Here is a 25,666-nt window from a genome sequence, read left to right on the forward strand (position 1 = left end):
CTATGTATCCTAGCTTTCTGTCTTTATTGGCAGCTTGGGAAAATGGACCTGATGCATAGTTCTGGCACTTTTAATCCTCATTTTACTCACTGCCCATCATATTCTGACCACAGTCTCCTTAATTGGGTCACTCCTAACAGCATCCTGACTGTATTAAAGGATGGTGCTTGGAAAATTTTACTTAATCATCTGTTAAATCATGTTTTATCCTTCCTGTTGGGGTTGCCCCAGGACTCAGTTTTCACTGAGGAAGGGAGTGGCCCAGCTTCTCACTCAGATGTGTCTTCCCTTGGAGTCTACTCTGGGCAAAGTATAGACTGGTTCCTGCTGTAGCTACCCTGCAGTTGTAGGCATGAACATAGGCTGTTATGGTCTTCTGCTTGCTATAGATCTAAGCACCACTCAGCTCAAGCTTCAAGGAGGCAGAGGGCCAAGTGGCGAACAGTTGACTTTCTAATCCTGCTGCTTTGTTGTTGGTTCTGCTTGTGTACGCTGGTGCCTGAGTTCATGGCATGATTTCTGGCTACTGAGCTCCACTGATTCCCATACTGACCCTGGCCTGAATGACACTTGAATTCTGCTACACAACTGGTAAGCTGTCAGTGGAGTTTGATGCTACCCTGAGGCCATTATATGACATCTTCTCCAGGGAGTTATAAACATCAGGGACCTAATATCTCTTGCCCTCTGTGAGGTTTCTCTTAACATTCCTTGCAGACTCTGTTGGCTGTTCTCTTTCTCTGCCGTTCACCCCCACTTCCCACATGCTGACTTTGTGCTTTCATAAATAGCTAGGCTCCTTGAACAACTTCTATAGAAGCTTAAATGTAACATCCTTTGCATCTGTAGAATATTTTATATTCTACAGAGCACTTCTATGTTATTATTTGATCCTCACATAAACTCTTTCAGGTATGTAGGTTAGGTATATTATCCTGATTTTACCAATGAGGACGTAAAGATAGTGATTAGGTGACTTGCCCATCCCCAGGCACTTAGTTAATGTAGAACTGGTATTAGAACGCAGTTTGTTTTTGGTTGGTGATTTCATTCATTTATTTGTTAATTCACATATTCATTCATACACTCATATTATACTGAGAGACAGCAGAATAGAAAGAACAAGGGTTTTGGGGACAAACTTTGGTTTGAAGCTTGATGCCATCCCCTTTTTTAGCTGTGTGATCTTGGTCATGTACTTAACCTTTCCAGAAGATCAGTTTCCTTATTTGTAATATAGGGAAAAATTATGACTTATAATGTTTATATATGATTTAACACTGTATGAAAATTACCTGTTAATAATAGTGTCTGGCATATGGTAGGGTTATAGATAAAATGTTGTTATAAATATATAAAATAGGTTACTATTATAGGTAAAAATGGTCAAATATTGACAATTTTATAATGGTAGAAACTAAATGGCTACCATTATAGAGTGCTTTCCAATTGTATATGAGGCCCTGCTAGACCCCAAGAATGCAAGCAGAAATGAGACAGGTTCTTTTTTGTGGATCTGTATCTTCTACTAGACTGCAGTCCTGGAGAGTAGAGCCTGTGTCTGTTGCATCCGTAACACCAAGAACAATGCCTGCTAGTAAGCTCAATAAATGCTTACTGAACTGAAAAGTTTCCTGTCCACAAGGAAATTACCAAGTAGTTAAGATAGGCAGACACATAATCATATAATTGTAATAAACTGTTACAGGTATTTAGATAGACACATGTAGGCTATGGGTGACAGCCAAAAGGAAACAATGCTCAATTCTACCAGGGGAGGGTAAAGTGCAGTAGAGAGGAGGGGGCAAAGCTTCATAGAGCAGGTACATCAAGACTAACCACGGTCTGTCTGTGGAAAGGAGCAAAACCAATGTGCTTATCTTGGACTATATGCTGTCTCTCAAGTAACCCCCTTCTAATGTATGAAACTGAGTTTGTATTCAAAGCAGCTTCTTTGTCTCACAGTTCCTCTGTTACTGGTATCTCCCATAATGTATTGCTTTGTAAAGTGCTTTGCTCTATCCTGGGTATAAAAGAGATGCTCAGTAAAACCAGATTCTATTCTTTGAGTGTCACAACTAGCCATTGCATAACAAAGTATAATATATTGTGTGAGAAGAAATAGAGGAACACAAGAGATATTTTAAAGAGAGCAAATAAAACATCAAAGTGGGAGAGTATAGAGTGCTTTGAAGTTAATAAACTGTCATGGCAGAGTGGACCACTTTTCAGTGTGAAGGAATCTGATTTAGTGACTTGTAACTGTAGGATTACAATCCCGTTGAAATGAGGTTAGCTGCTAGTTTTGCCAAATTCTAAATCTTTTGGTTCTCCTTGAGAACAAGTCCTTGAAATTGAACAGATTATTATTATTATTATTGTTTTGCCAACAGGTCTTTGAGATGCTAAACCAATCAGTCTCCCCATAAATATTCAGTGCTGCTCAACTCTCTATAGGGCTGCTTTGCCTTAAGCTCTAGGAAGAGGAATTCAGGCCCTGGCTCTCCTGATAGATTGGGTACAGTTCATCAGCGTGGGTTTCCAGGGCTTGTGTAGTCATTCTCTGTTTCCACAGAGACACAGAAACCAGAAAACTGTCAAGAGTGAACTTTGCTCAGGCATGAACCACTGAGGTACTCATCTTATTTGCAAGAGATAGACAAGGCGATCGATACAGGTCTCCTTCTTGGCAGTGTGGAAGGATGACTACCACAGCAAGAGTTCCAAAATGTTTTCTGCCAAGAACTGGATTGGATTTTATGCTTCTTCAGCCACAAAATGTCCCCAGCATCTTGCTCCCAAATCATTACTGCCTTTTGCAGTCAGTCTGCTCAGCCTGAATGCTTCCTTATCTTTCTTTATACAACACCCTCATTATTATTTTCTTTTTGTTAGCTAACTCTCCAAGTTTGTAGCTCCCTAATATCTTAACTTGAAAAAACAAGCAGGAGATAATAAGCAGCATTTTCATCCTTGATTATATCCTCTCTGTAGAAAATGAGAAATCTGGATCTGGTTTTGGGTACAGTTTGTAGACTATCTGCTTGGAGTATAAAAATGCTATGTTTATGTATTGGCATGCTGGTATTATAATATCATTGACCTTGGGAAAATTACATCACTGTTTTGAGCTTTAGTTTCTTCATTTGAGAAATGAGAATAAAATGACTAATTTATAGGGTTTCTATGAGGACCAAAGATACTGCATACAAGGAAATGCCTAAAACAGTGCACAGCACATAGCAGATGTGCAATAAATGATTATTTAAAACAAATCAAAACAATGTAAACAGAACTAGTTCTTTTTAAATAAGAGGAGCTCTTGGAGAATGGTGAGAAACAGAAAGAGAAACGACCAAGCTCTATAGAGAGCTGTGTCATCAGTCTGGGGCATAGTTTAAGACTTAGGGGCATATGTGGAAGTAAAAAGGTATGAGTTTGTTGGAGGTAAAAGGTGGTGAATTGTATGTAAACATGGAGTCATCCATTTCAGGGAAGACATTGCTACTTCCATAGATACTATGGAAAATTTTTCAAAGGTGACTGTAACATTACTGCAGATATCAATAGTATTTGTCCAAATCACCATAATTTGATGTATAAACAAATCAGAATAAAGCTATTTCTTGCAATAATTGATGATGTAAGAGGCAATGTGTGGTGTAATGCAATGGAATATAAATTGGCCTAAAAGTCAGAAGATCTGGGTTCATGTTCATTTCACTTAATTGGTTCATGGTCTTGGACTTCTTAGCTTCTTTGAGCCTTAGCTTCAACATCTATAAAATGGGGATAATAATATTTTTCTTATTTTCTCCCCGCTGGGTTATTGTAAGGATCAATTGAGATGTTTTTAAAAGCACTGCCCAGATATTGATTGTTTTTTTGACTTAGTGGTAAGAGCCAGATATTAAAAGGGTTGCTGAGGAATTTTCAGGCTCTCGTCCTCTTTGAGGTGAACATGAAGTAAAGGCAGCAAGAATGTGGGGCTTATGTGTCTGTAGCTCTCTATATACAGCTTATCCAGACCATGTTTTGTGGCTAGCCTCTGCTGACCCCATTTTGATACTCACTTTGCCTGGCCCCTGCTGTTCCCTTGGCCCAAGATCGGTTCAAGGATGGGTTGTGACAGGACTGCCAGGGATCACACAGCAACAGCAAGACCCTTTCTCGGAGATACCTGCCTTTGTATACTTGGCATGACTGCCTGGACCACTTGCATCCTCTTTCCCTCCTTTGTCTCTGTCTGTTTGCTGCTGATGGCTATAGCAATAGCATCTTTTATTGTATTGCTCAAGGATTTCTGATGCTTTTGAAATTTTTTTTTTCTCTCACTCTGCTGAGCCCACATGAGAGATAAGAGAGTAGACTAGAAGATAGAAGTTGGGCTTGATGATCTGGAAAAGGAGATAAGGCCCTTGACTTGCAGATCCAGCCTCTTCAAAGACAGGTCATGTAGTGTGGGTCTTGATTTAACCACCCTCTCTTTGTGTTTTCAGGGAGTCGACAAGTTGAAGATGAAGCCCAGAGCAGAGTGCTGTTCTCCCAAGTTCTGGCTGGTGTTGGCTGTCCTGGCCGTGTCAGGCAGCAGAGCTCGTTCCCAGAAGAGCCCCCCCAGCATTGGCATTGCCGTTATCCTCGTGGGCACTTCAGACGAGGTGGCCATCAAGGATGCTCACGAGAAAGATGACTTCCACCATCTCTCCGTGGTGCCCCGTGTGGAGCTGGTAGCCATGAACGAGACTGACCCAAAGAGCATCATCACCCGCATCTGTGATCTCATGTCTGACCGGAAGATCCAGGGGGTGGTGTTTGCTGATGACACAGACCAGGAAGCCATCGCCCAGATCCTTGACTTCATTTCAGCCCAGACTCTCACTCCCATCCTGGGCATCCATGGGGGCTCCTCTATGATAATGGCAGATAAGGTAAAAGAGGGCTGCAATGAGAAGAGCCTGGGGGATTGTATTGAGAACTAATGATGCATTTGTTTTAATGCAAAACTTGATTATGAAAGATGGAAGGTAATCAGAAAGCACTGAGACCAAGAATTAGTCTAATTGCTTAGAGGTGAAAGTGAAGGAAAAATGCTGGTATCTAGAAGCTCCTATAGTTTTGAACAGGTTTATGTCCATTTGTTTGTAAATGGATTCACTGAAATGAGCAAGAGATGCTGAAGCTGTAGTTGTGTGATACATTTTCTTCCAATACGTGTTTGCATAGCTCCTTCAAAACTTTATAATAAGGTGTGCTCTATTTTTCTTTGGTAATACATGTTCTCCCCCCATACCAGTTTCAAAAATATAAAAAGAAAAATTCCTTGAGGCAGATAATTTCTCTCCTTGAAGATACAAATGTTATACAGAAGTACTTGCTAGGGTGTCCACGCTCATCACACATCGATCTGCACTTTGAATGGATTTTAGTCCGTAGAACCAGTAGCAGCTGCATTTTCCTCATGCTTAGATTTGAAGGCAATGGTTCTTAACCTTGATTGCCCATTGGAATCACCTGAAGAGCTTTCAACACTGCCAGTGCCTGGGTCCCACCACCAGAGATTCTGATTATTGGCCTGGGTTTCAGGATTTTTAAAAGCTCCCCAGACGATTCTAGTGTACAATTAAGGTTAAGAACCACTGCTTTAAGACTTCAAATAAATCCTAGTGTCTCCTATATTAATATTAGATTAGTTATTACATGGCAAAATAATTATCATCTGACATTGAGGCTTATTCTCTAAATGCAGAAAAAGTGTTTTGTTTGTGGTTATGTTTTGATTTACATTTTTCACTTGTTCAGTATTTTTCCTTGCTTTACTGATTATTGCTTATTGCTTAGGTACAGCATTTCTCATATACGTATTGTCCTTTGCAGTCATTCATATCTTAGAATGATTTGTTTCACCACAAGTGCAATGTTTATTTATTTTTTTTATCCTTTGGGGTTTTAAAAATAGTTTCTACCATTGCATTGTCATCTTATACTTAACATCACTTTCAAAACCACCTTTAATTTTGTGCTTAAAGGACAGGCTATGGGGTTAATGATGTTTGTAAACACCTGAAAACCTAGCACAGACAGCACAAGCATGCTAATTGGCCAGTTGAGAACCACCACAGTGCAGGGCTTAACTGAATGAAATAACCTTGCATGATCACTATCGCCATCTGTTGGCAGCAGTCAGAGATAGCTAGCATCTGTTTTGGAGCTTCCTTTACTCAGTCTAGGAAAGGTCAAGTGGAAAGTACTAAGTGGAGGAAATTCAGTAGCATGAGAGAAAGATGTTGTCCCATTCACATGGGCACAGGTAAAGATGTTAGAAAACAAATTCTGGCATGAGGAGCCTATGCTAAGGGAAGTGGGATAAACTTAAGGGAAATGGAAAATATAGACTATGGCAAAACCCTTGAGTTTTTTTTTGCTCCAAGTAGATTGCTTTTAACATCATTGTCCTTAGCAAATTATATTATATTTTAAAAGTGCTATTTTGAGGGCACAATATGGCACTGAAAGAATGCCAAGATGAATGAGCCAAATTTTTGAATCATAAATAAGTGCATACTTATTTTGAGAGCAAGACAGGTGAAAAGGACTTTTTTTTTTTTGCCCACGTGGGCTATTGTGCAACCTATGTTATTTCAGATCTATCACTCCTCCCCAGTATAAAAAGTTATTGGCTAAATTGGTTGATTTCTTCTCTGTTGTGTCTCTTATAAATGTATAATAACAATATAATAATATGAAGTAAGATGCAGACCACGTGGAGAGCCTGGGCCCTTTTGTTCATTGATGTATTATAGGTACTTTAGAGTGTTTGTCATATGCTGGGCATTTAGTGCTTTGCATGCATTATCTTATTTAATACTTTTAACAACCCAGTGAGCTAAGTGGTATTATTCATCTCCATTTGATAGATGAGGAAACTGAGGCTCAGAGACATTAAATAGCATATCCCAAATGATGTAGCTAGTAAGTGGCAGCCAGGATTTGAACATTGGTTGCTGGCTCCAAAGGCCATGTGCTCTATTGCCTCTCAAGAAAATGGAGAGGCTGGTTAAGGTCTCACATACCTTCCTATTCTTTACTTTCTCCTCTGTTATATAGCATTGTGATGGGTGTTATCTGACTAAAAGTAATCCATTACTTGATTAATAATGGCAATACCGGAATCTGACTAGAGGAAAGAATTAATGAGGATATGAAATGGTGTAGCTCTAGGTGTATCATAATTCCATAGAGAGCCCATTGGTTACTGCTTCTAGGGGTAAAAGGGAGGATTGAAGCCAGTGAGGTGGATTCCTTCAGGTCATTGTAATGAGATCCTTCTCTGGTCTCTTCCCACTTACCCTCTCCCCACCGCCCATTGCACCACATCCAAAACAAAGGAGGTGGGCAATGATTTTTAGGCAATTTCCTAAAATAGCCTAAATAGTATTTAATTGACTGTTGATCTGAAAAAGAAGCATTTTTAAAGGGTAGGTAGAAAGAGGAAAAAGAAGAAAGAAGGGGGTCCTGATAACACAGAAGCTGGAGATTGAAGGCTCAGTCACAAAGTTAAATGCCTGAATGAGCAGCTGGTGGCTACAGAGGAGGGTGCAGCAGGAACCACCGGGACTTAGAGGCAGCAGCACCCAGGTTCCTGGGAGCTGTGCAGAGGAATGCTTACGGGCTTAAAGGATTTGCATGAAGGCAAATAAAGAGTCCCCAGATCTCAGAGAAATAAACTTCTGGAGCAAGTTTCAGAAATAAAACACCTCAAATTCTAAGGCCAGTTTTTTTAAATGGAAGTTTATTTTTAAGTACCATAAAGATATTTTACAAACATACAATGAGGACATAGAGTTTGACAACTATAAATCAACTATGGGGCAATAGGACAAAACATTTGAAAGTAGAACTGAAGCAGAAAATCTAAGAAATACAGCTTCTCTACATTTAAGGTTATACATTATTCTTCAAGGTATAGTCACCATCTGAAGGATGATAAATAAGTCTTCCATTTTGCTTCCCTCTTCTAGGAGACAGGTAATTGCTACTCCATTTTAACTTAGAGGTTTTTTTTTTTTTTGTTAGTTTGTCTCAAATAAAACCCACTTATTAAGTGTCCTCGTAGAAGATTGTGTTACAGGGATAAAGTCCCTGATTCAAAGAGTTTGTGGTGGAAGAAAGCACAGATGTAAAGGTTTTTGACAAAAGTAGAGAGATACAAGTTAATCTGATCAAATAGCTTGTGCTCACTTTTTTTGCATATACTAGTTAATCAGTACAAACATTAATTAGCGCTCTACTTTCCCAATGAGGAAATGCACCTATGCCATGGTAGAAAGAAGCATAGGAGCTGGTGGAGTAGAGCTGTTAAAAGTTCAGAATTTGGAGTCAGAGCTGGTTTTAACCACCATTTCCTAGACATGGGACTCTGGACTACTCACCAACCACTTACGCTAAACCTTGATTTCCTCGTCTATATAATGGAGGTAATAATATATGCATTATAGAGTTGTTGAAGATTAAATGAGATAATACATAGCAAGTGCTTCACTAAGTGTCCAGCACAGCATCTGTAGGCTAAGCTGAAGGTTATATGCAGCAATTTGAAGAAAGAGAGAAGGTTTCATGATACAGGAAAAGAATGGGAATTGAATAGTATCATGGCCAATTGTAGAGACACTTCTGAACTGGAGACCAACCAAGAAGAGGGCTCAGGTGAAAATCTAGGGAAGACCTTGAAGTGTGGGGTGGAAGCCTTGGTCTTGCCCCACCAGGGAAGCCAAGGCTGATCAGTGGTATAGCCATGCCATAGCCAAAAAGGGCATGTTCAGTTATAGAAGAGCTCTAACGAGGAAAGAACTGCCAGGTACTTGTAACAGAAGACTGTTTAGAATAGTAACGGAGACCATTTAAAAATGTACGAGGTGGTTTTTGGCAGTTCCCCACTTGAGTACAAAGAATCTATTTTATTTTGCCTTGTTATAATTGCTTTTATTCTTCCTGAAATCCTGGATTTAGGATGCCCATCTGAATCCGAATAATGAGCTAAAGCTAGAGGTACTTCCATTTCTTTCCAGGAGGTTTCTCTGCTGATTTGCTGATATCTTTCTCAGGTTTTCAGATTTTAGCTCACAGAGGCAAAATAACTCATCCAGGATGTCACAGCCTATGAGCAACAGGACTGGGATTCAAATCCTAGCAGTACATGTTTTGAAGCTTGTGCTTTCTATTTATACAATTCTGCCTCACAAAGCCCTGCTAAGAATTAGTCCTGAGTTTTAGTCTCCAGTCTCATGAGCTTTGGAAATTTGGGCAAACAAATCACTTAAACTCCTTGATACTCAGTTTACAGTTTACAGATTTTGAATTTTGTTTTCTGCTCTACGCACTTTACAATATTTTGAAGATAAAATGAAATAAGGAGTGGTGATAGGCAATGACAGATTTATTGACAACTATTTTGCCACTAGCATTAGGACCAATGAAACTGGCTTGGGCAGGCGTAGGAAGAAAAACAGAAAGTGGAATTTAGAGTAGGATCAGGCAAGAGGAACCAAGATCCAGTCTTTAATGCTGCAAGAATGAAAGAGAAAAGGGTGTATTGAGTGAAGGGTCAGGGTCTGGAAATACTGTACATCAGAGTGAAGTACAATAACTAAAATATGCATCATACTCCATATCTTGTTCCTCATTAAAGGACATGAGGAAATATTCTTACTCTGTAGTCTGTTGCTATGATTCTTTCCTTTCTAAATTGCTTGGTTGAGAATTGATGCTTTGAATAGCACTCTCATTTCCTGTGCAGAGAGCCACATTTTGGAATCCAGCTGGGGCTAGGAGGATAGCCCCTACTCTTCTTTGGTCCTATGTTTTCTTGCTTTTCCCACTACTCGCTGTGCCACCTCCCACACACACACCTAATGGCAATGTGTTTGGAGAGAGTGGCTGAGCCAGCAGTGTGGTGTTTGACACTGTAAATAGACTCTTGTCTTCCAATTGCTCATGTAGGATTCCATATCCAACATAATCTTGAAGCCAAGAGGGCTATGCTACTCATACTTTACTCTGTGCTTCTTCCCTAATTTTAGTGTCTTTTAGTTTTTTACCTTGCTTTTGGTTGTCTGTCATATGCTATTCCTTGGGACAGAATACTTCAAGAGCAAACTATGGTGTTATAGCATTTCTTGGATGAGGAGAGTTAAGACATACAGGTGGGAAATGTAAGAGGGAAGAAGGTAATATGGTATGCCAACTTTGTTCCAGAAGTGATGTTAATGGTCATTTTAATTCTTATGCAATATTGTGAAATAAGTAGTAGTATTTCTCTTCGGTTGATGGGGAAACTAAATCAGAGAGAGTTTATGTACTGTGGCCAAAGTCACATATCTAGAAAAGTAGTGGGACTGGGATCTGAATCCAAGTATGTTTGATTTTAAAACTTTTTTTGTTGACTTTAAAACTCCCAGTACACATACTGAGGAAGTGGGAAAAAAGCTAGAATAGAATTGCCTGCCTAGAGCCCAGTTACTCCTCTCCCATTTTCCCTACTTCCTTGAACTATGCTTTAGGGGAAGATGGATGGGCAATTCTCTCTAAGACACTGTAGACTTGGCAGTGATGTAGTCTTCAAGTCTGTCTACCTATCTGGATTCCAGTCTTGCCACCTGCTTCTGTGGAATGTGTTTTGTGTTGGCCAGCATATTCTCTTGTTTCCAGTTGGAGCTAGGATTTACTTTCAAGAGACTGGCCACTTGAAGTCCAGGTGCAGTTTTAATGCTTGGGAAAACCAAGCCCCCAGAAGTTGCTTTAGGCGTTCACAGAAATTAAGGTGCTTGGTGCTAGAAAGAAATACATGAGCCATCACTTCTCAGACATCCTCCAGGAAAGTGATGGTATGCCTACAGGAAGGCAGGGGCACAACATGGAGAGAATGCAGGCTTTGGAGCCAATAGGCTTGAGCTCTATGCATTCTCAGCCACGTGACCTTAGTTGTGCTCTTTAAACTCTCTGAGCCTCAAAATTTCCATTTTTAAAATGGGGACAAAAATAACACTTAGTTCTTAGTGGGTAATGAGCCTTATGAAGCAATGTACTCGGTGCTTGGTAAACAATAGTCCCTCAGTTTATACTATCTTATATTTTCATACACCAGACCTTAACTAAATCATTTGAAGAAAATGGGATCCTAAAGTTTTCCCATTAACTGAAAGAGAAGATCTTGGGGTATTACTACCCTTCATTTTAAGCCTGGTGAATAAGCAGCAGTTCAGTGGGTTCCACCTCTATGGTGATGCAATTACTGATTGTGACATGATCAGGACTTATCAAGATTTTCAAAGCAGAGATATGCAGTGATTTCAATAAACTGATACACATAGTATACAGGCAATGAAGATAAGTCAAGAACATTAAGAAAGAAAGCACAGCAGAATAAAATAGTATTTGAATCCAAGGTCACTCATAGATTGAGAAGTGTTGATATAACAAGTGAATTATTATATGAGGGAAATACTAAAGGTAGAAAGTAGTAATATATTATAGATATAAGGGAGGAGTTAATTTACTAACGTTGCCAGCCAATTTTTAATACATTACACTGATATTGCTGAAAAACTCCTTGGATTATGATTTTCACACCAAGAAAATATTTTCATTCCTCTTTTTGAGACTTCTGTGATTCTTTCTTTTCACCTCATTCTTAATCATTAGATGTATATTTTATTCAAAATTATATTTTGATTCTGTGGTTTAAAAGGATCCAGCATGCATGAAGGTAATGTTAAAGGAGCTAGTTTTATTCTATTTTTCTGGGGACAAAAAAATTTATTGCTACAAATCTATTTTACAGAGACAAAGAACACCCAAATTATCATAGGTTGTTATGAGGTTACAATGAGAAAGAACTAACATTGATTGATCACTTACTTTTGTCAAGCTCTGAGATAGTCACTTTATATGAGTTTATATGTGTTATTTCATTTAATTCATTGAATTTATGAGGCATGTATTTTGTCTGCATTTTACAAATGAGGAAATTGTAAGTCAGAGAGGTTAACGATTTTGCCTAAGACCTTTAGGTAGTGCTGCACTCACAGTGGCTTAAACAAATAGGTGCTTATTGGTGTCTCAGACTAAAGTGCTGGGAGACAGGAACTACTGGGGGTGGTTCAGTGATGCAGTGACGTCAGGGCTGACCTCTGGGATTCTCTTGACGTTTTTGTCATGGTTACGAGGAGGCTGCCCTAGCTCTAGGCATCATGCTCCTACTCAAAGAAGGAAGAAGCAGGAGATGGGTATTAGATCAGGAAAAGTCTGACCCATATCCTTGATCTCAAGAACCCAAACAAGGTCACATGGCCAACCCAGTTGTGAGGCTTTCTGATGGAGGTGGCAAGGGGGCAGGGTTGGGAATAACTTTGGGGTTAGTCAACAATGTCTCTCAAAGGAAGTAAGTGACAATCTGGGAATTCAACCAGTGTTCGTGTGATTTTAAAGCCAAACATTTCTCAACTGTCATTTCTCCTGCTTTATACCAAACTCTGCTTTTGTGCCCTTGGTCCAATCTTCTCACATGTCCTCCAGAAGCAGGACCTTGGCTCATCAGTTATTTCTTTTTTTCCCTTAATTATCAACTTGTTCCTCCCTGCTGGCATCTTTTCTCTAGCTTAGTGGTCCTCAGGAGATGCTTAAAAATGTACTGGGGGGGGGACAGTTTGGATGTCATAATGATTTAGGTGTGTGTGTGGGGGTGTGTGTGTGTGTGTGTGTGCACGCTACTGACACTTAGAACCTGGAGACCAGGATATATGTTAAGTGTCCTGCACTATATGTGATAGAACCAAATAGTCAAGAATAGTCTTACCCCAAATATCAATTTTACTTTCATTTAACATACTTAAATCCGTCTCATATTAATAAATACACAAACGTGAAGGCTTTCCTTGACGCTGGTTCTCTCTCTCTTCTTCTTTTCACAGTTTGGCTCTTTAAAGAGTAGTCTAAAATTGCTCATTTAACTTTCTCATCTCTAACTTTCTACAAAATGCCAAATTCAATGGAGTTTTAAAGTTGTTCTTGACCTTCTGCAGCACTGAATGCTGTTGACCCTTTTAGTGCTATTACAAAAATTATGATGACAAGAGTAATTAGATTTGTCATAGATTTGGTGACAGTGGGAATGAGAATAAGTAGATTTTAAAACATGAGTGGGTCATATAAGTGGAAATGTACAGTAAGCAGTTGGATGTGGGACTGGAGGTAAAGAGAGTGATTTGGGCTGGAAATAAAGATATGAGCCTCATTAGCAAGGAGGAATATATACATATTCCACTGTATGTATATATCACATCTTCTTTATCCAATCATCTGTTGATGGACACTTGGGTTGCTTCCACGTCTTGGCTATAGTGAATAATGCTGCAATGAACATAGGGGTGCATAAGCCTCTTTGGATTGTTGATTTCAAGTTAAAGGAGCCTTGTTAACAGTCCCCTTCCTTCCATGCACTGTGATGACCTCAGTGCTGGCACTCCTTCTCTATTGTCTACACTGCCATGTGGTAGCTTACCTGTGTGATTTTTTTGAGACTCAAATCTGATTGTTATATTTTCACTTAAAACTCTGCATTGACTTCCCATAGCTCAGAATACATCCTCTTTGATGTGGTCTCAGGCCACCTCTCCAGGATTTTCTCTTTACCTCACTGCCCTTGAACGGTGATGTCAAGACACTAAATTATTTACAGCTCCCTGAATGGTCCTGGCTGTTTTACGTCTCTGTGCCTTTCTTTGTGCTACCTCCTTTCCCTAGAATATCTCCTCCCTTGTCCACCCAGAAACACCTACTCACTTTTCAAGAGAAGTCATAGACCTTCTTCTGTGAACTCTTTTATGACTCTCATCTTCACAGAATTTACTATTTCTTTTTTTCACTACCCTGTGCCCTATTTATGCTTTTATTATAACTCATCTTGTTTACGTATCTGTCTCACTTGCTATATAATGGGCTCATTGTGGGCTAGGGCCATGCTTTGCTAATTTTTGTATTCCCAACACATGCCATAGTGCCTGGTGCATAGTAACAGCTAAGTTTTATTACATGATTAACAGTTATTAAACTGTACACTCTATAACACACTGTAGTGTGTTGAATGTGGCCATATGTCCATGTCCCAACTCCTGGAACCTGTGAATGTGACCTGGTCTGGAAAAAGGGTCTTTGTAGATGTAATTAAGTTAAGGATCTCATGATGAGATCATCTTGGATTAGCCAAGTGGGCCCTAAATCTAATGACAAATGTCCTTATAAGAGATAGAATAGGGGAAGACATAGACACAAAGGAGAAGGCCTTTAAGAGGGCAGAGGCTGGAGTTATTTAGCCACAAGCCAAGGAAGCCTCCAGAAGCTGGAAGAGGCAAAGGAAGATTCTCCCCTAGAGCCTTCACAGTGAGCCTGACATTGCTGACACCTTGATTTCAGGCTTCTGGCCTCCAGAACTGTGAGAAAATAAATTTCTGCTGTTTTAAGCCACCAAGTGTGTGATAATTTGCTATGGCAGCTCTAGGAAAGTAACACACACCGTAGTTAAGAGGGGAAACTCTGGAATCTCACTGCCTGACTTGTTTCCTGACTTCCCTATTTACTGTGTTACCTTTGGCAAATTATTTAACTTCTCTGTGCCTTGGATTCCTCACCTATAAAATGGTGATAAAAATAGACCCTATTTCTTAAGGTTATTAAGTAAAGTTATTAAAAGTACTTAGAAAGGGCCTGGCAAATAGTAGGAATCAGTAAGGGTGGGTCTATGAGAGGTATTCAGTAAGTCTCCATAGAATAAATGAATGAGTGAGGATGGTGACGTAAACAGAAAAAACAATCAACAGTATGATCTGAACTTGCCTAGCTCTGTGGTAATGGGCATGCATTTTGGGAGCTCTAGCCAAAGGCGATGGTCTGACATTCTGGACCACCCTGGGCTTGGGACAGTGCTGAAAGGGTGAAGGGCCAGCCTTCTGTTCAGCTGTTCCCCTGCTGGGTCTGTTGGCGGAACTGTGGGGTAGCGAAGTTTGTCTTTTAGCCCCGGTACTTCCCTTTCTGCTCTCTTCTCTCATTGTTTTTGTTTTTGCTTCTCTGTTTTGTGTGCATGTGGGTGGGTGTTTTCAAATGCAGTTGCTGGTATCTTTCTCCTTTCCAGAGCCCAGGATGGTGCTTCTCACCTAGGGCTGCCCTCCCAATCCAGAGTCCTCATGCTTTCAGACTTTTTTCTTCTCTGCCCCCAAATCAAAACGCCTGCTTTTTTTCCTTTCATTCTGTACTTTTCATAGTTCTAATCACAATGGTAATAATCACAGTAGTTTTTTTAAATTAGCTGTCTGTCCTGCTAGACTACAAGCTTCATAAGGACAGGGACTACGTCTTCTTCATTTCTGTATCCCCAGAACTTAACATATAGCTTGACACATAGTAAACCCTTAATATATATTTATTAAATGTGTGGATGAATTAATTATTTCAGTGCAGCAGATGTCAATTGCAATTAAGAGAAAAGTATTTCAAATCCAGATGAAAATGGATGATAGGGTTAATCTCTGGTCACTGGCAAATACATTCCTCGTCTCTCTCTAGGCTGCTCTCTCCATCGCCCTTCCCGTCTTCACATCTGCCAGATACCAGCAATCAACAACTTGGCACTCACATCTCGAGTTACAACACTCATGTCCACTTTTTTTCTAGCTGTCAGACGTGGCAAAAGGGCTGCCTCAAATTAGGGGTGCAGGCTGAGGTAGCAGAGCAAAGCTTTTATCATGCAAAGCAGTTGGGTGCCAGTGATAATCTTGACTTTTATTAGCACTCTTTCAAAAGAGAAGCAGAAAGAAATGAACATTTTTTTAAAGTTTTGAAAGATAAACTTATGCAATTCATATGACATGCTAATCAGCAAGGTATTACCAGCTAAATTTAATCAATGCAGTTAAGTTTCCAAAGGTAGTAGCAACAGATTTTGAAACTTCCTTTGGCAAACAATGTTCTTTCTCATCTACTTATTCATTCATTCAAAAAATATTTAGTAAGTATCCACTGGGTGTCAGGAACCGTTTAAGGTCCTGGAGATATAGTCAATAAGAGAGACATTGACTGACAACAAACATAGTTAAACACATGAATTAAACAATATTCTAGTCTTCCTTTGATATTCATGGAGGATTGGTTCCAGGACCCCTCATGGATACCAAAATTTGCGAATGCTCAAGTCCGGCATATAAAATAGTGTAGTATTTGCATATAACCTGCGCACATCCTCCCGTGTACTTTAAATCATCTCTATATTATTTATAATACCTAATACAAAGTAAATACTATGTAAATAGTTGCTATACTGTATTGTTTAGAGAATAACGAGAAGAATAAAAGTGAGGTGAGTACAGACGCAACCATTGTAGTCCATTTGATCCGTGGTTGGTTGAATCTGTGGATGCGGAACCCGCAGGTATGGAGGGCAGACTGTATTTTAGGTAGTGGTAGATGTTTTAATGAAAAATAACAGGAAGGGGTATCATGGGCTATTTTAGAGTTGTTAGGGAAGGTGTCATAGGAGGTAGCATTAGAGATTTGTATGAGAAGTATCAAGACACATGAAGATTTGAGGAGCAGCATTTTGGCAGAGAGAACAGCAGTGTGAAGGCCTTGAAGTGGGGGCATACTTTTTGTTGTTTGTTTGTTTCTTAGATGAGTAGCAGGAAGGTCAGTAGAGTTGGAGGGTGGTGGGCAGTGGGGGTAAGTGTAGAAAGCGAGATTGAAATGTACTCTGGGACAAGGCAATGTGGGGCCTGAGAGTCTCAGCACATGGAGTTGGCTATTTTTCAATTCATTTTAGAAGATGTAAGAAGGGAGTGATATAACTTGACGTTGCATCTTTTCAGATGGAAGCAGTTAGCATAGTGGATAGAATATATACCTCGAAGCCATTTTGAGTCTTGTCTCCACCTTTCAGAAGCTGGGTGAACTCTTGGCATGTTGTGTGACATCTATGACCTGTTTTTTCTCACCTATGATGGGAATAATACTCATCAACTTTGAAGAGCTATTAAGAGACGAAATGAAATAACCTTTACAGGACTCTCATTTCTCTGCCAGGTACACACCTGGCTTTAAATAAATGGCTGCTCTTGTCATTTCTAGTAGTATTGAAATACAAATTTCTTTTGAATCAGCCATCATTTTCTTTTGATATGTCTATGGATTATGCAGTTGTTTTGTTGTTTTTACAAAATTTGTTTACAAACTTGGGAACAAATTAGCAAAGTAATTAAGGAAGTTAGAAGCATTATAATTGGCTTTACTCTAACTGAATAGCTGCTCTCCGTTTGAGTTCTTGGAGTTCCCATGAACCAGTGTCTTGTGGCTGGTTCCTGGACTTGTGTCTACATAATTACAGTCTGATATAATTTCCCCTCTTTCCAAATGAGGGTGTTGGCACTGAGAAGAGTGCCACAGGGAATGGAGCAACTGGGGTAAGATTTTGGGGTGAGAGGTGTGAGCATTGAAAGTGGGAGGTAGTGTAATGGCACAGCCAATCAGTGTAGCCTGCCTTGAACTAAGGATTCCTGGCACACTCCCAAGTCCTCATGGCCTGCCACCATGTGTCTTGGATGCAACATGCCTGTTGCATTGACAACATGTTGTCCAGAGTTGTAGGGAGCAGCAGCCTTCAACCTTTAAGCATCATGTTACTAGGACAGCAGACTTCATGGGAACCAGGCTTCACTGTAGTTTCTGCATGCTGCTGCCACCCACCCCTGCCTCCTACTCCTACTGCCTACCCTTATTTCTACTGCCTTCCATCTGCATTCTTACTTCTTTTGCCTTTATATATCCACTGTCTGCATAGTCATTCCAGCTCCCTCTAAGCCCTTTACCTTTCATTCTCTTACCATTCCAGTGTTCTCATTGCTCTTATAAAAAGAAATATTGTAAATTCTCAAAAAATAATGCTGCATGACATAAATTGATGGGATGGTGAGAATGAAGGAGTTGGAAAACATCAAGAAAGGGAGAAAAGGAGCTTGATAGAGTTTCTGTAGTTTACTTGTACGATGTATGGTAATGGTTCTTAAACTGACTGGATCTGAGAATCGACAGAAGAGTTATTTTATTACTATTGTTTTTTTAAAAATACAGATTCTCTGGTCCCATACCCAAGGATTCTGATTTAATAGGTTTAGAGTAAAGTCCCACTAATTGCTGTTTTCACAAACTTCCCTCAAGGGATTCTCAGATACAGCCAGGTTTGGGAACCACTGGTGAGTAGAATGTGGCATGTTGTTTAGGTTACAAAGTTTTGTGATGGATGAGGATCTATCTGTTGTGCTTTCTTTTTATGGTCCTCGGTGCAATGTATTCATGTAGCTGCTTAATAACAATTAAGGAGGAAGAAGAGTTGGAGAAAGATGAGAAGAAGCTAAAGGAGATGAGGAGGAGAGCAAAGGAAAACGGAAGGGAGAGAACGATGTGAAAATGATAAGGAGAAGCCATGGAATTGGAGATGGGGAAATCAACCATCAGATTTCAGGTTCCATGACCTTCTTGTCTCTGACTTTCAGTTGGAGTGTCTTGGTCTAGAATCCATTAACATGCTCTTTTGGGTGCATTTTGAATCCTGAATTTCCCTGGTTGTTAAGGGACCAGGGTGGGCTAGATCTGGAATTTCAGAAGAAGTCAGCTTCATTCTCTACCCCCCTTTTAAAAAAAACCAAGTGCTTATTTCATGTTAGCGCTATGCTTTATATGAGATAGTCCTTTACCTGCATTTAGCCAATTTAATTGTCAAAGGAGCCCTAGGATTTAGGCAGTAGAATTATTCTCCTTCTTTTACAGATGAAAAAACTGAAGATGGGAAAGGAAAGTGGCCCACAGTCACACACTAGTAATGGCAGTGTGGAAACAGGAGGCCTTGTCTGACTAACAGTAAAGCCCGTGGACTTCAGTAGTAGGCTGCACTTTCTCTTGAACACTTTCGTTTACTTGGTCTTCTTGTGACCTCTAGCTCAGCTGGGAGGGGAATATCCCAAATGTCCAAACAGGGGCCAAATGGAACTTGGGCAAAGTTGATTCCTCCATCTCCCAGTTGATTTGATTAAGACCTAAACATTCAGAACAAGAGAACAGCTCTGAAGGAGAGAAGAGAGTGGGACAAGAGACAAAAAGTAGAAAGGGAAAGAGAATTTGAAAATAAAAGTCCATAGGGGTGAGCAAAACTGCCGAGTCGATTCCCAGTCTGATGGGGCCCGGACTGAAGCTGCTGAGGAGCTCCACCTCCTTCCCAACTTTCAACTCTCAGGAGTGAACCTGAGGCCTTCAAGTCCAGGACACTTCCAAGTGGACCTCAGGATTTGATTCCTAGATTAGATCAAACTCTTCAGTGATATTCTGGGATTAGAGGGATATTTTTTTCTAGCTTGCTGTGTGTCAGGAGAAAGTGAAATCAAATGTATCTCAGTCTAAGATTCCATCTCAGCAGATGAGAAGTTGACAGAGTAGGAGTAGTATCTTTGCCTTACTGTCCTGGATGGCTATAGGTCTTGGAACAAACTGTCTCTTCCTACTTCCTGAATAGTCTTAGAAAATCAACTGTAACTGCTGTTACCTTGGACCAAAATCTTTACCAGTTCCTTGAGGTGATACCCAAAGGTGGCTTCAACTGGCGGTCTCCTCAACCCCTTCTTACTATACCTCTCTTTTTGTTGGGCCTTCAGCACCTACTCTCCCTGTTAATTCCTGATGATTAGAGTCCAGTTTACATGCAAGTGGGATTCAGGTGTGTAAAATGTATCCATGTCAGTCTGGAGAGATAGATGTCTACATGAGCTCAGGCAACGCATGTGAGAGGCAAATTTATCTCACAGTGTGAGAGCCCTTTCCAAATGAAGAGAGCCCCTTCGTCTCCTCCTCTCGTGATTGGGACAACACAAAGCACATAAGGCGCTCTCAATACGTATTTGTTGGTAATGTTAGAGCCTTTGAAATCAGACGGGAACAGGCCATATGCTCTTGGAAAAGGGCCTACATTGCAAGGTGGAATGGATGAGTGAGATGTGTTTTTGCAAGTTCTTTTCATCTCTAACATCTGTGATCTTGTGAATAATTCTCTTCCCCTTGGCCTTGGCTGGCCACTTGCCTAGAATCTCTGCTAGAGCCCTCCCCTCACAGCACCTCTGAAAGGCGATCACAGGGGGTCTCCTACTCTGGATAGATGGTTCTGGAAGCCAAAGTAGATGCTGAAAGCAGGAAAGAAGGTCTGTATCCTGGAGTCGGAGCCCAGGTTTAGAGGAATTTGGGCAGGAAGTGTGAGTGCACAATTCCCAGAACCAGGCAGGAGAGGAGTAGGGAATTTCAGCTCAACTCATCCATGGCAGCAACAGCAGCAGCTCCATTTGCACTCGTGTAGGCCAGGGAATCTTTCCTTAGGCCCAGTAGGGGCACAGGCTGAGCAGTAGGTCCCAAGACAGGGCTGCTCGGCACGGTGGAGGGAAAGGTTGGTGGCCAGAGTTCCAGTTCTCATCCGGCCTGCCTGCCTGCCATCCATTTTCTGGGAGACATCTAGCCCGTCTGTATAGGAATAAACTAAGAGATAGGAATCCTTTCTTGTGAATGCCATGATCTCTGATCCTCTGAGACTAAATTGGTGGCTAATTTTACCAAGGAAAGTAATGTAGCCTTTGGGGTTCTGGAAGTTCTCCCATCTGTCCCTGCATTTTCTGTGCCCAAGAGGAAGTCTCATTGGTCAATAAAAGGGAAGAATTGATAACACCTTGAGTAGTTACTGGTGTCATTTCAGTTCTTGGAGACTGGTTCAGTAATTATTATGAAAACTAGCCTGTTAAGCAGAGAGGAGGGTTTGGACACAGGTTAACTCTCTACATGCTCTGCAAGAGGGCATTTCCTCTTCTTTCAGTGTATTCAACTCTTGTGCTGTCTTTGATCCAGTAGAGAGGTTCCCCAGTCATTACAGCAGTGGCCTCTGATGCTTCTAAGAGTTGCAAATATCTGGAGCTGGTTTCTTGTGTGCTGCGAGGTAGCATTAGAGCTTGAATAGGGTTCTTTTCTGTGTTTCTGGGATTTCCAAGTAGTAACCATGAGCACCTTTGTCATCCTGATCTCTATGGTTAGCTCGGGGAAAAGTTATGTGATTGGAAACAAGTATATTTTTAATCATTTTTTTCTCCCTTTTCCCGTGCTCCTCTCTCCTCCTTTGACAATTGCCACCTCCTTTAGTTATCCAGTGTTCTTTCGCTGCCTCTTGGCTACCTAGAGTAGAGGACTCCCCTCCCCCTGCCCCCAACTCCCTGCGTTGCCCTCAGATGGGGCTTCCCCATGAAGCACTGTATGATTCAGTCCTGGTTCTGTCCTCCATGTAGCCCCCCAGTGTGTCCTCCTTACAAGTCCTTGTTTCATTTCAAACTGGGAAACAGTCTATAAAACTAAGTCCTTGCCAGGGTCTAAATAGACAACAGCAACTAATGTGTGACCTTTTCTGTGGGCATTTATATTTTAACTCAGAGGAAGAAATTTGTACTCGTGGAATTTCAGATACTATGTTGGGTCATAAGGAAAATATATTTTTAAAAAAGAAGGTACTTTCCTGACTCCCACAAATCATGACATTCGCAGGGAGCCTTGTCAATCCTAGCATGAGGCCAGATTCTGCTGAGAGACCTTGCTGCAAATAGAAACACTGAAAAGCAACCACTGAGAAGGGTGTTGGTTATCCCTGGCTGAGCAGGGGACAGCACTGAACCTGCTCTGGAGCCTTGGAGAGCATTATAGCTATTAAGGCAGAAGGCTTTTTGGAGTTCCTTCTGGGAAGGGGAAGAGAATCAAGTAGAAGTGGGCAGCTCAGATTAATCAATGAACTGACAATTTCTAGACCGTTTTAATTTTCCACGTTGTAAAGAGGGCTCAACTCCTACTTTCTGCACTAAGAACTCCTAGCTGCCTTTTACTGCCCCCAGAGACTCAACTCCTAACCTGTCTGTGTCTGGGTTCTTCTTGGTTTTTCTCTTTCATAGGTTCTCTGATTTCTGCATCTCTCTGTCCTCCTTTCCCTCCTCTCTCTGCTCCCTGCAAGCCCATCATCTCATTCATTTCTGGTTCATTTGTCTCAGTCATTCTCTCACCTTGTCCTCTCCCCTGTCTCCTGTGACCCACTCTTCTACATGACTTAAACTTTATGTGGTACACACAGCCATCTTCATGCTTTATCCTGTCAGTGTCAAGGTCCCTCAATGGCCTACCTTTGGACTTGGCATAGTTAAAAGTTCCCAGGTGGTCTGCTTTTGACTTTTGGAGCTGTCAAACATTAGTTTTATAGTCTGTGGCAAGTTGGTTCAGTTGGTTAGAACTTGGCATTTAATGAGGCCAACCAAGAATATATGTCCAGTCTCTGTAGGACCCTGCTAGCTGTCTTCCATTTCATGGCAGTGGTGACCTCCAGCCACTAGCTTTCATGTTCATGCCCTTGCTCACAGTGGGGGTTGGGTATAAGGGGTTGTGTCTGGATCAGTCTAATTTATTGATAAGTGACAACAGTAATAACATTATATATATATATATATATATATTAGTTAAACTTTTTGAGATCATTGTAGATTGAGATTTTATATTTTTAAAGTTCTAAAAATATCGTTGACGGAATATCTACAGAATTCAGGCCCAGACAGACCTGGACTCAGATTCTGGCTCTCTTCCTTATTAGTTCTGTGACCGTAGCCTAGTTACTTAACTTTTCTGTGCCTCAGTTTCCTTAGCTGTGAAATAATGATAGCAATAACAACTGTAACACGTTTGGCCTCTTTCAGCCTCCCTTCAGTACTCCTTTCTCAGAATAGTCTAACAGACTATTCTGTTATACTGTTTTTCTTAATTGTCCTTTCATTTTTACCAGTATCTCTAGAAACTACCCCCCATCCCCCCGTCTCACTGTTTTTGTGCTTCTCTTTCCATTTTCATGACTCTTAGCCCATTCCTCATTCTCAGTTTCTTGCTTTCTCTTCCATCACCCCCCATGGAATTTTCACTTCCTTCTTAAGGCACATTTCCCCCTGTCATTCCCTGTTGCTGAGCCCTTCATGGCTTCTGGGAGAATATGCAACCCTTAATTATATATAAGCATAAGAGAATAATTACAGAAATGATTTAATTATCTTTTTCACATAGATCCTAACAGCACCAGCTAGGCTAGATGAAGGTGGTGTTGGAGCATATCAGCAGGCACACTTGATATGAGGAAAAGGGTTGGTTTGAGGTGGGGATGCAGCTATAAAGAGTGTGGAGAAGATGTAATCTCGTTAGCGAAAGAACTGAAAAAAAAAAACCCACAATAGTCAATTATATGCAGCTAGGATTTTATAAAATGGGATATACATGTCCCCAATATCTGAATTGAGGGAAGAGGGATTGGGGCTAATTTTTTAAAAAATAACTTTGGATTATAAAGGTAGTATAGTAAATGCAATACTATGGCTCATTTTTTTGGAGGGGGAGACCTTGTTCTCCTTTGGCTACTCCATGGGTTGAATGGAAATAATTCATTTAGTGGCAATTGGGGTTACAGAGGAAAGAGCCTAGACTGAACTATAAAGTCAGGAGGCGTGGTTCTCAACCTTGTTTTATAACCAACAATAGCTGTTTGACTCGCTGAGTCCCTTAATCTCTCTTAGTCTCACTTTTTTCATCTGCAAAATGAAAGGATTAGGATTTATAACATACAGAATGCTTCACTAAAGGAGAAAATGGCACAGAAATTAGATGAGGAAGACCGAATTGATAAAGTAAGATCTGGGAGGCTTTCACAAAAAGTTTGCAGCAGTGAGCTACAAAAGCCAGGGAGATAATCCATTCTAGAAGTTTCTGATATGCTGTCAAAGAGAAGAAGATGTTAGTTGAAGAAGTGAGCAGTTGAATAGGGGGAAGCCACAGAAAAGGTACAGGGTTCAGCATGAGTAAATTAAAAGTTAACAAAAGAAATGAGGGACAGTGGCAAAATTTGAAAATGTTTGTCAAATTATGAGTTTTTAAACTACATCCTTTCTGACAGATTTTGATGTTTGGCATGCAGAGGGTCGCAAAGAGAGGGTTGCAGCTCTTTACATGCAATGAGGAAGGGAAAGGGAATTATGAAAAGGAGCACCCTATTCTCATCCTCACCCCATCCTAGTACTTGCCCTTCCACAGAAGTCTGGATGAACATGTTTTCTTGCTATACTGTGTCAAAGACCATTTGGCCTGCAAGGGATCTCAGAGACTAGTGCAATGCCCTTATTTCATGGTAGAGGACACTGAAACCAAGAAAGATTAAGTGACTTGCCTGAGGCCACACCTCAATTCTCTCTCGGAGTTGGCCTAATTTTCCAGATTACCAGGTCAGTCTCAGTAGGACTTTTACCTCAGCAAAACACCAGTGGTGTCTAGTAGTTCACAGTCTAGCAGATAATATGATATAATGAATTGCTGTCTCTCCCTTCTCCTGACTAGAGGTGAGGGACAAGAGCAAATTGAAACTAGATGGGGAGGGAGGTGATGATTTTTTTTGACCTGGTTCTCTTGCATCTGCACTAAATGCGGTCTGAGATAATTGATTAAAAGTGTTTTAATGAATCTGTCAGATATCGATAAAAGTAAATATCATTGAACGAATTTTTGGACTATATATGGTAGAAGACCTATATGCTGGGGGTTGTATAAATTTATGATAATCACAGGCAGGCAGATGGAAAGCAAATCTGGATAAAGTAAATTCTATTGCTTGAGACTCTTCAGTGATTAAAGAAATCTTCAGAAACTGGTATCTCCCAACTACTTAAAGGCTACAGATATGTCTTCTCTTTTCTCAAAAAATGATGCCCTGAGATTACCCCTTTCACTTCTCATCTTGAAGCATCCCTCTAACTGAGATACTTAGGAAAGAAGGACTCAAGTATGCATGGAAATTTGTGTGCAACTGGGGATTTATACTGGAAGAGCAAGGAGACTTCCAGAAAGAAAGGAGAGGGAGAATAGGAGAGAAATCAGAAAGACACAATATGTGTGGTTGGAGATAAAAAATATAACCAAATCTTAACATTTTATGATGTTTTACAGTGTTAAAAGTGAATTTATGTACTTTGTCTCAATTTTATACAGTTATTATGCAAGATGGGATATAGAACATTAGATTATCTCTCTGAAAAATGAAGATGACTATTATCACCATCCCCATTCTCCAGATAAGAAAACTAAGATTTTAAAAAGTTAAATGATATATCCAAGACCAAGAAATTTTAAGTGGCAGATCTAGGACTAGCATCAAGGTCTTCTGGCCTCTCATCTGGTGCCTACAAGAGAAGAGAACTAGGTAAACCACACTGAAGTGTGTTTAGTGGCGATGAGCAATCTGTGATGTCTGGTCAGGACGGGGAATCAAACAGAATGCAGAAGGTTTGGCCACAGGAATTCTTTGCAGACCTTGGTTCATGAGATTTAAGTTGAATGAAGCTCAGGTGGGACTGGAGAAGATCAATAAGTTACTTAAAGGGAAGAAAAGACTATGGATATAGTAAGTCTATATACTGAAGAACCTAGACTTGTTAGAAGGATTGGGCAGGCATCTAGAATGGGGAATTCATGGGTAAAGGCCCATACAGAG

At 40.5% G+C, this 25,666-nt stretch overlaps 1 protein-coding gene across 1 annotated transcript in view; it reads left to right on the forward strand.

Annotated features, from left to right (window-relative positions):
- The first annotated feature begins 4,517 nt into the window (after positions 1-4,517).
- Positions 4,518-25,666, forward strand: part of GRIN2B (glutamate ionotropic receptor NMDA type subunit 2B) — a 278,160-nt gene continuing 257,011 nt past the window's right edge. Inside the window, exon 1 of the mRNA XM_058557590.1 lies at positions 4,518-4,928. Coding sequence (XP_058413573.1) covers positions 4,518-4,928 — 411 coding nt within the window. The remainder of the gene's footprint in view (positions 4,929-25,666) is intronic.

Source organism: Diceros bicornis, chromosome 17 (assembly GCF_020826845.1).
Source record: "Diceros bicornis minor isolate mBicDic1 chromosome 17, mDicBic1.mat.cur, whole genome shotgun sequence".
In the NCBI taxonomy this organism is placed as follows: domain Eukaryota; kingdom Metazoa; phylum Chordata; class Mammalia; order Perissodactyla; family Rhinocerotidae; genus Diceros; species Diceros bicornis.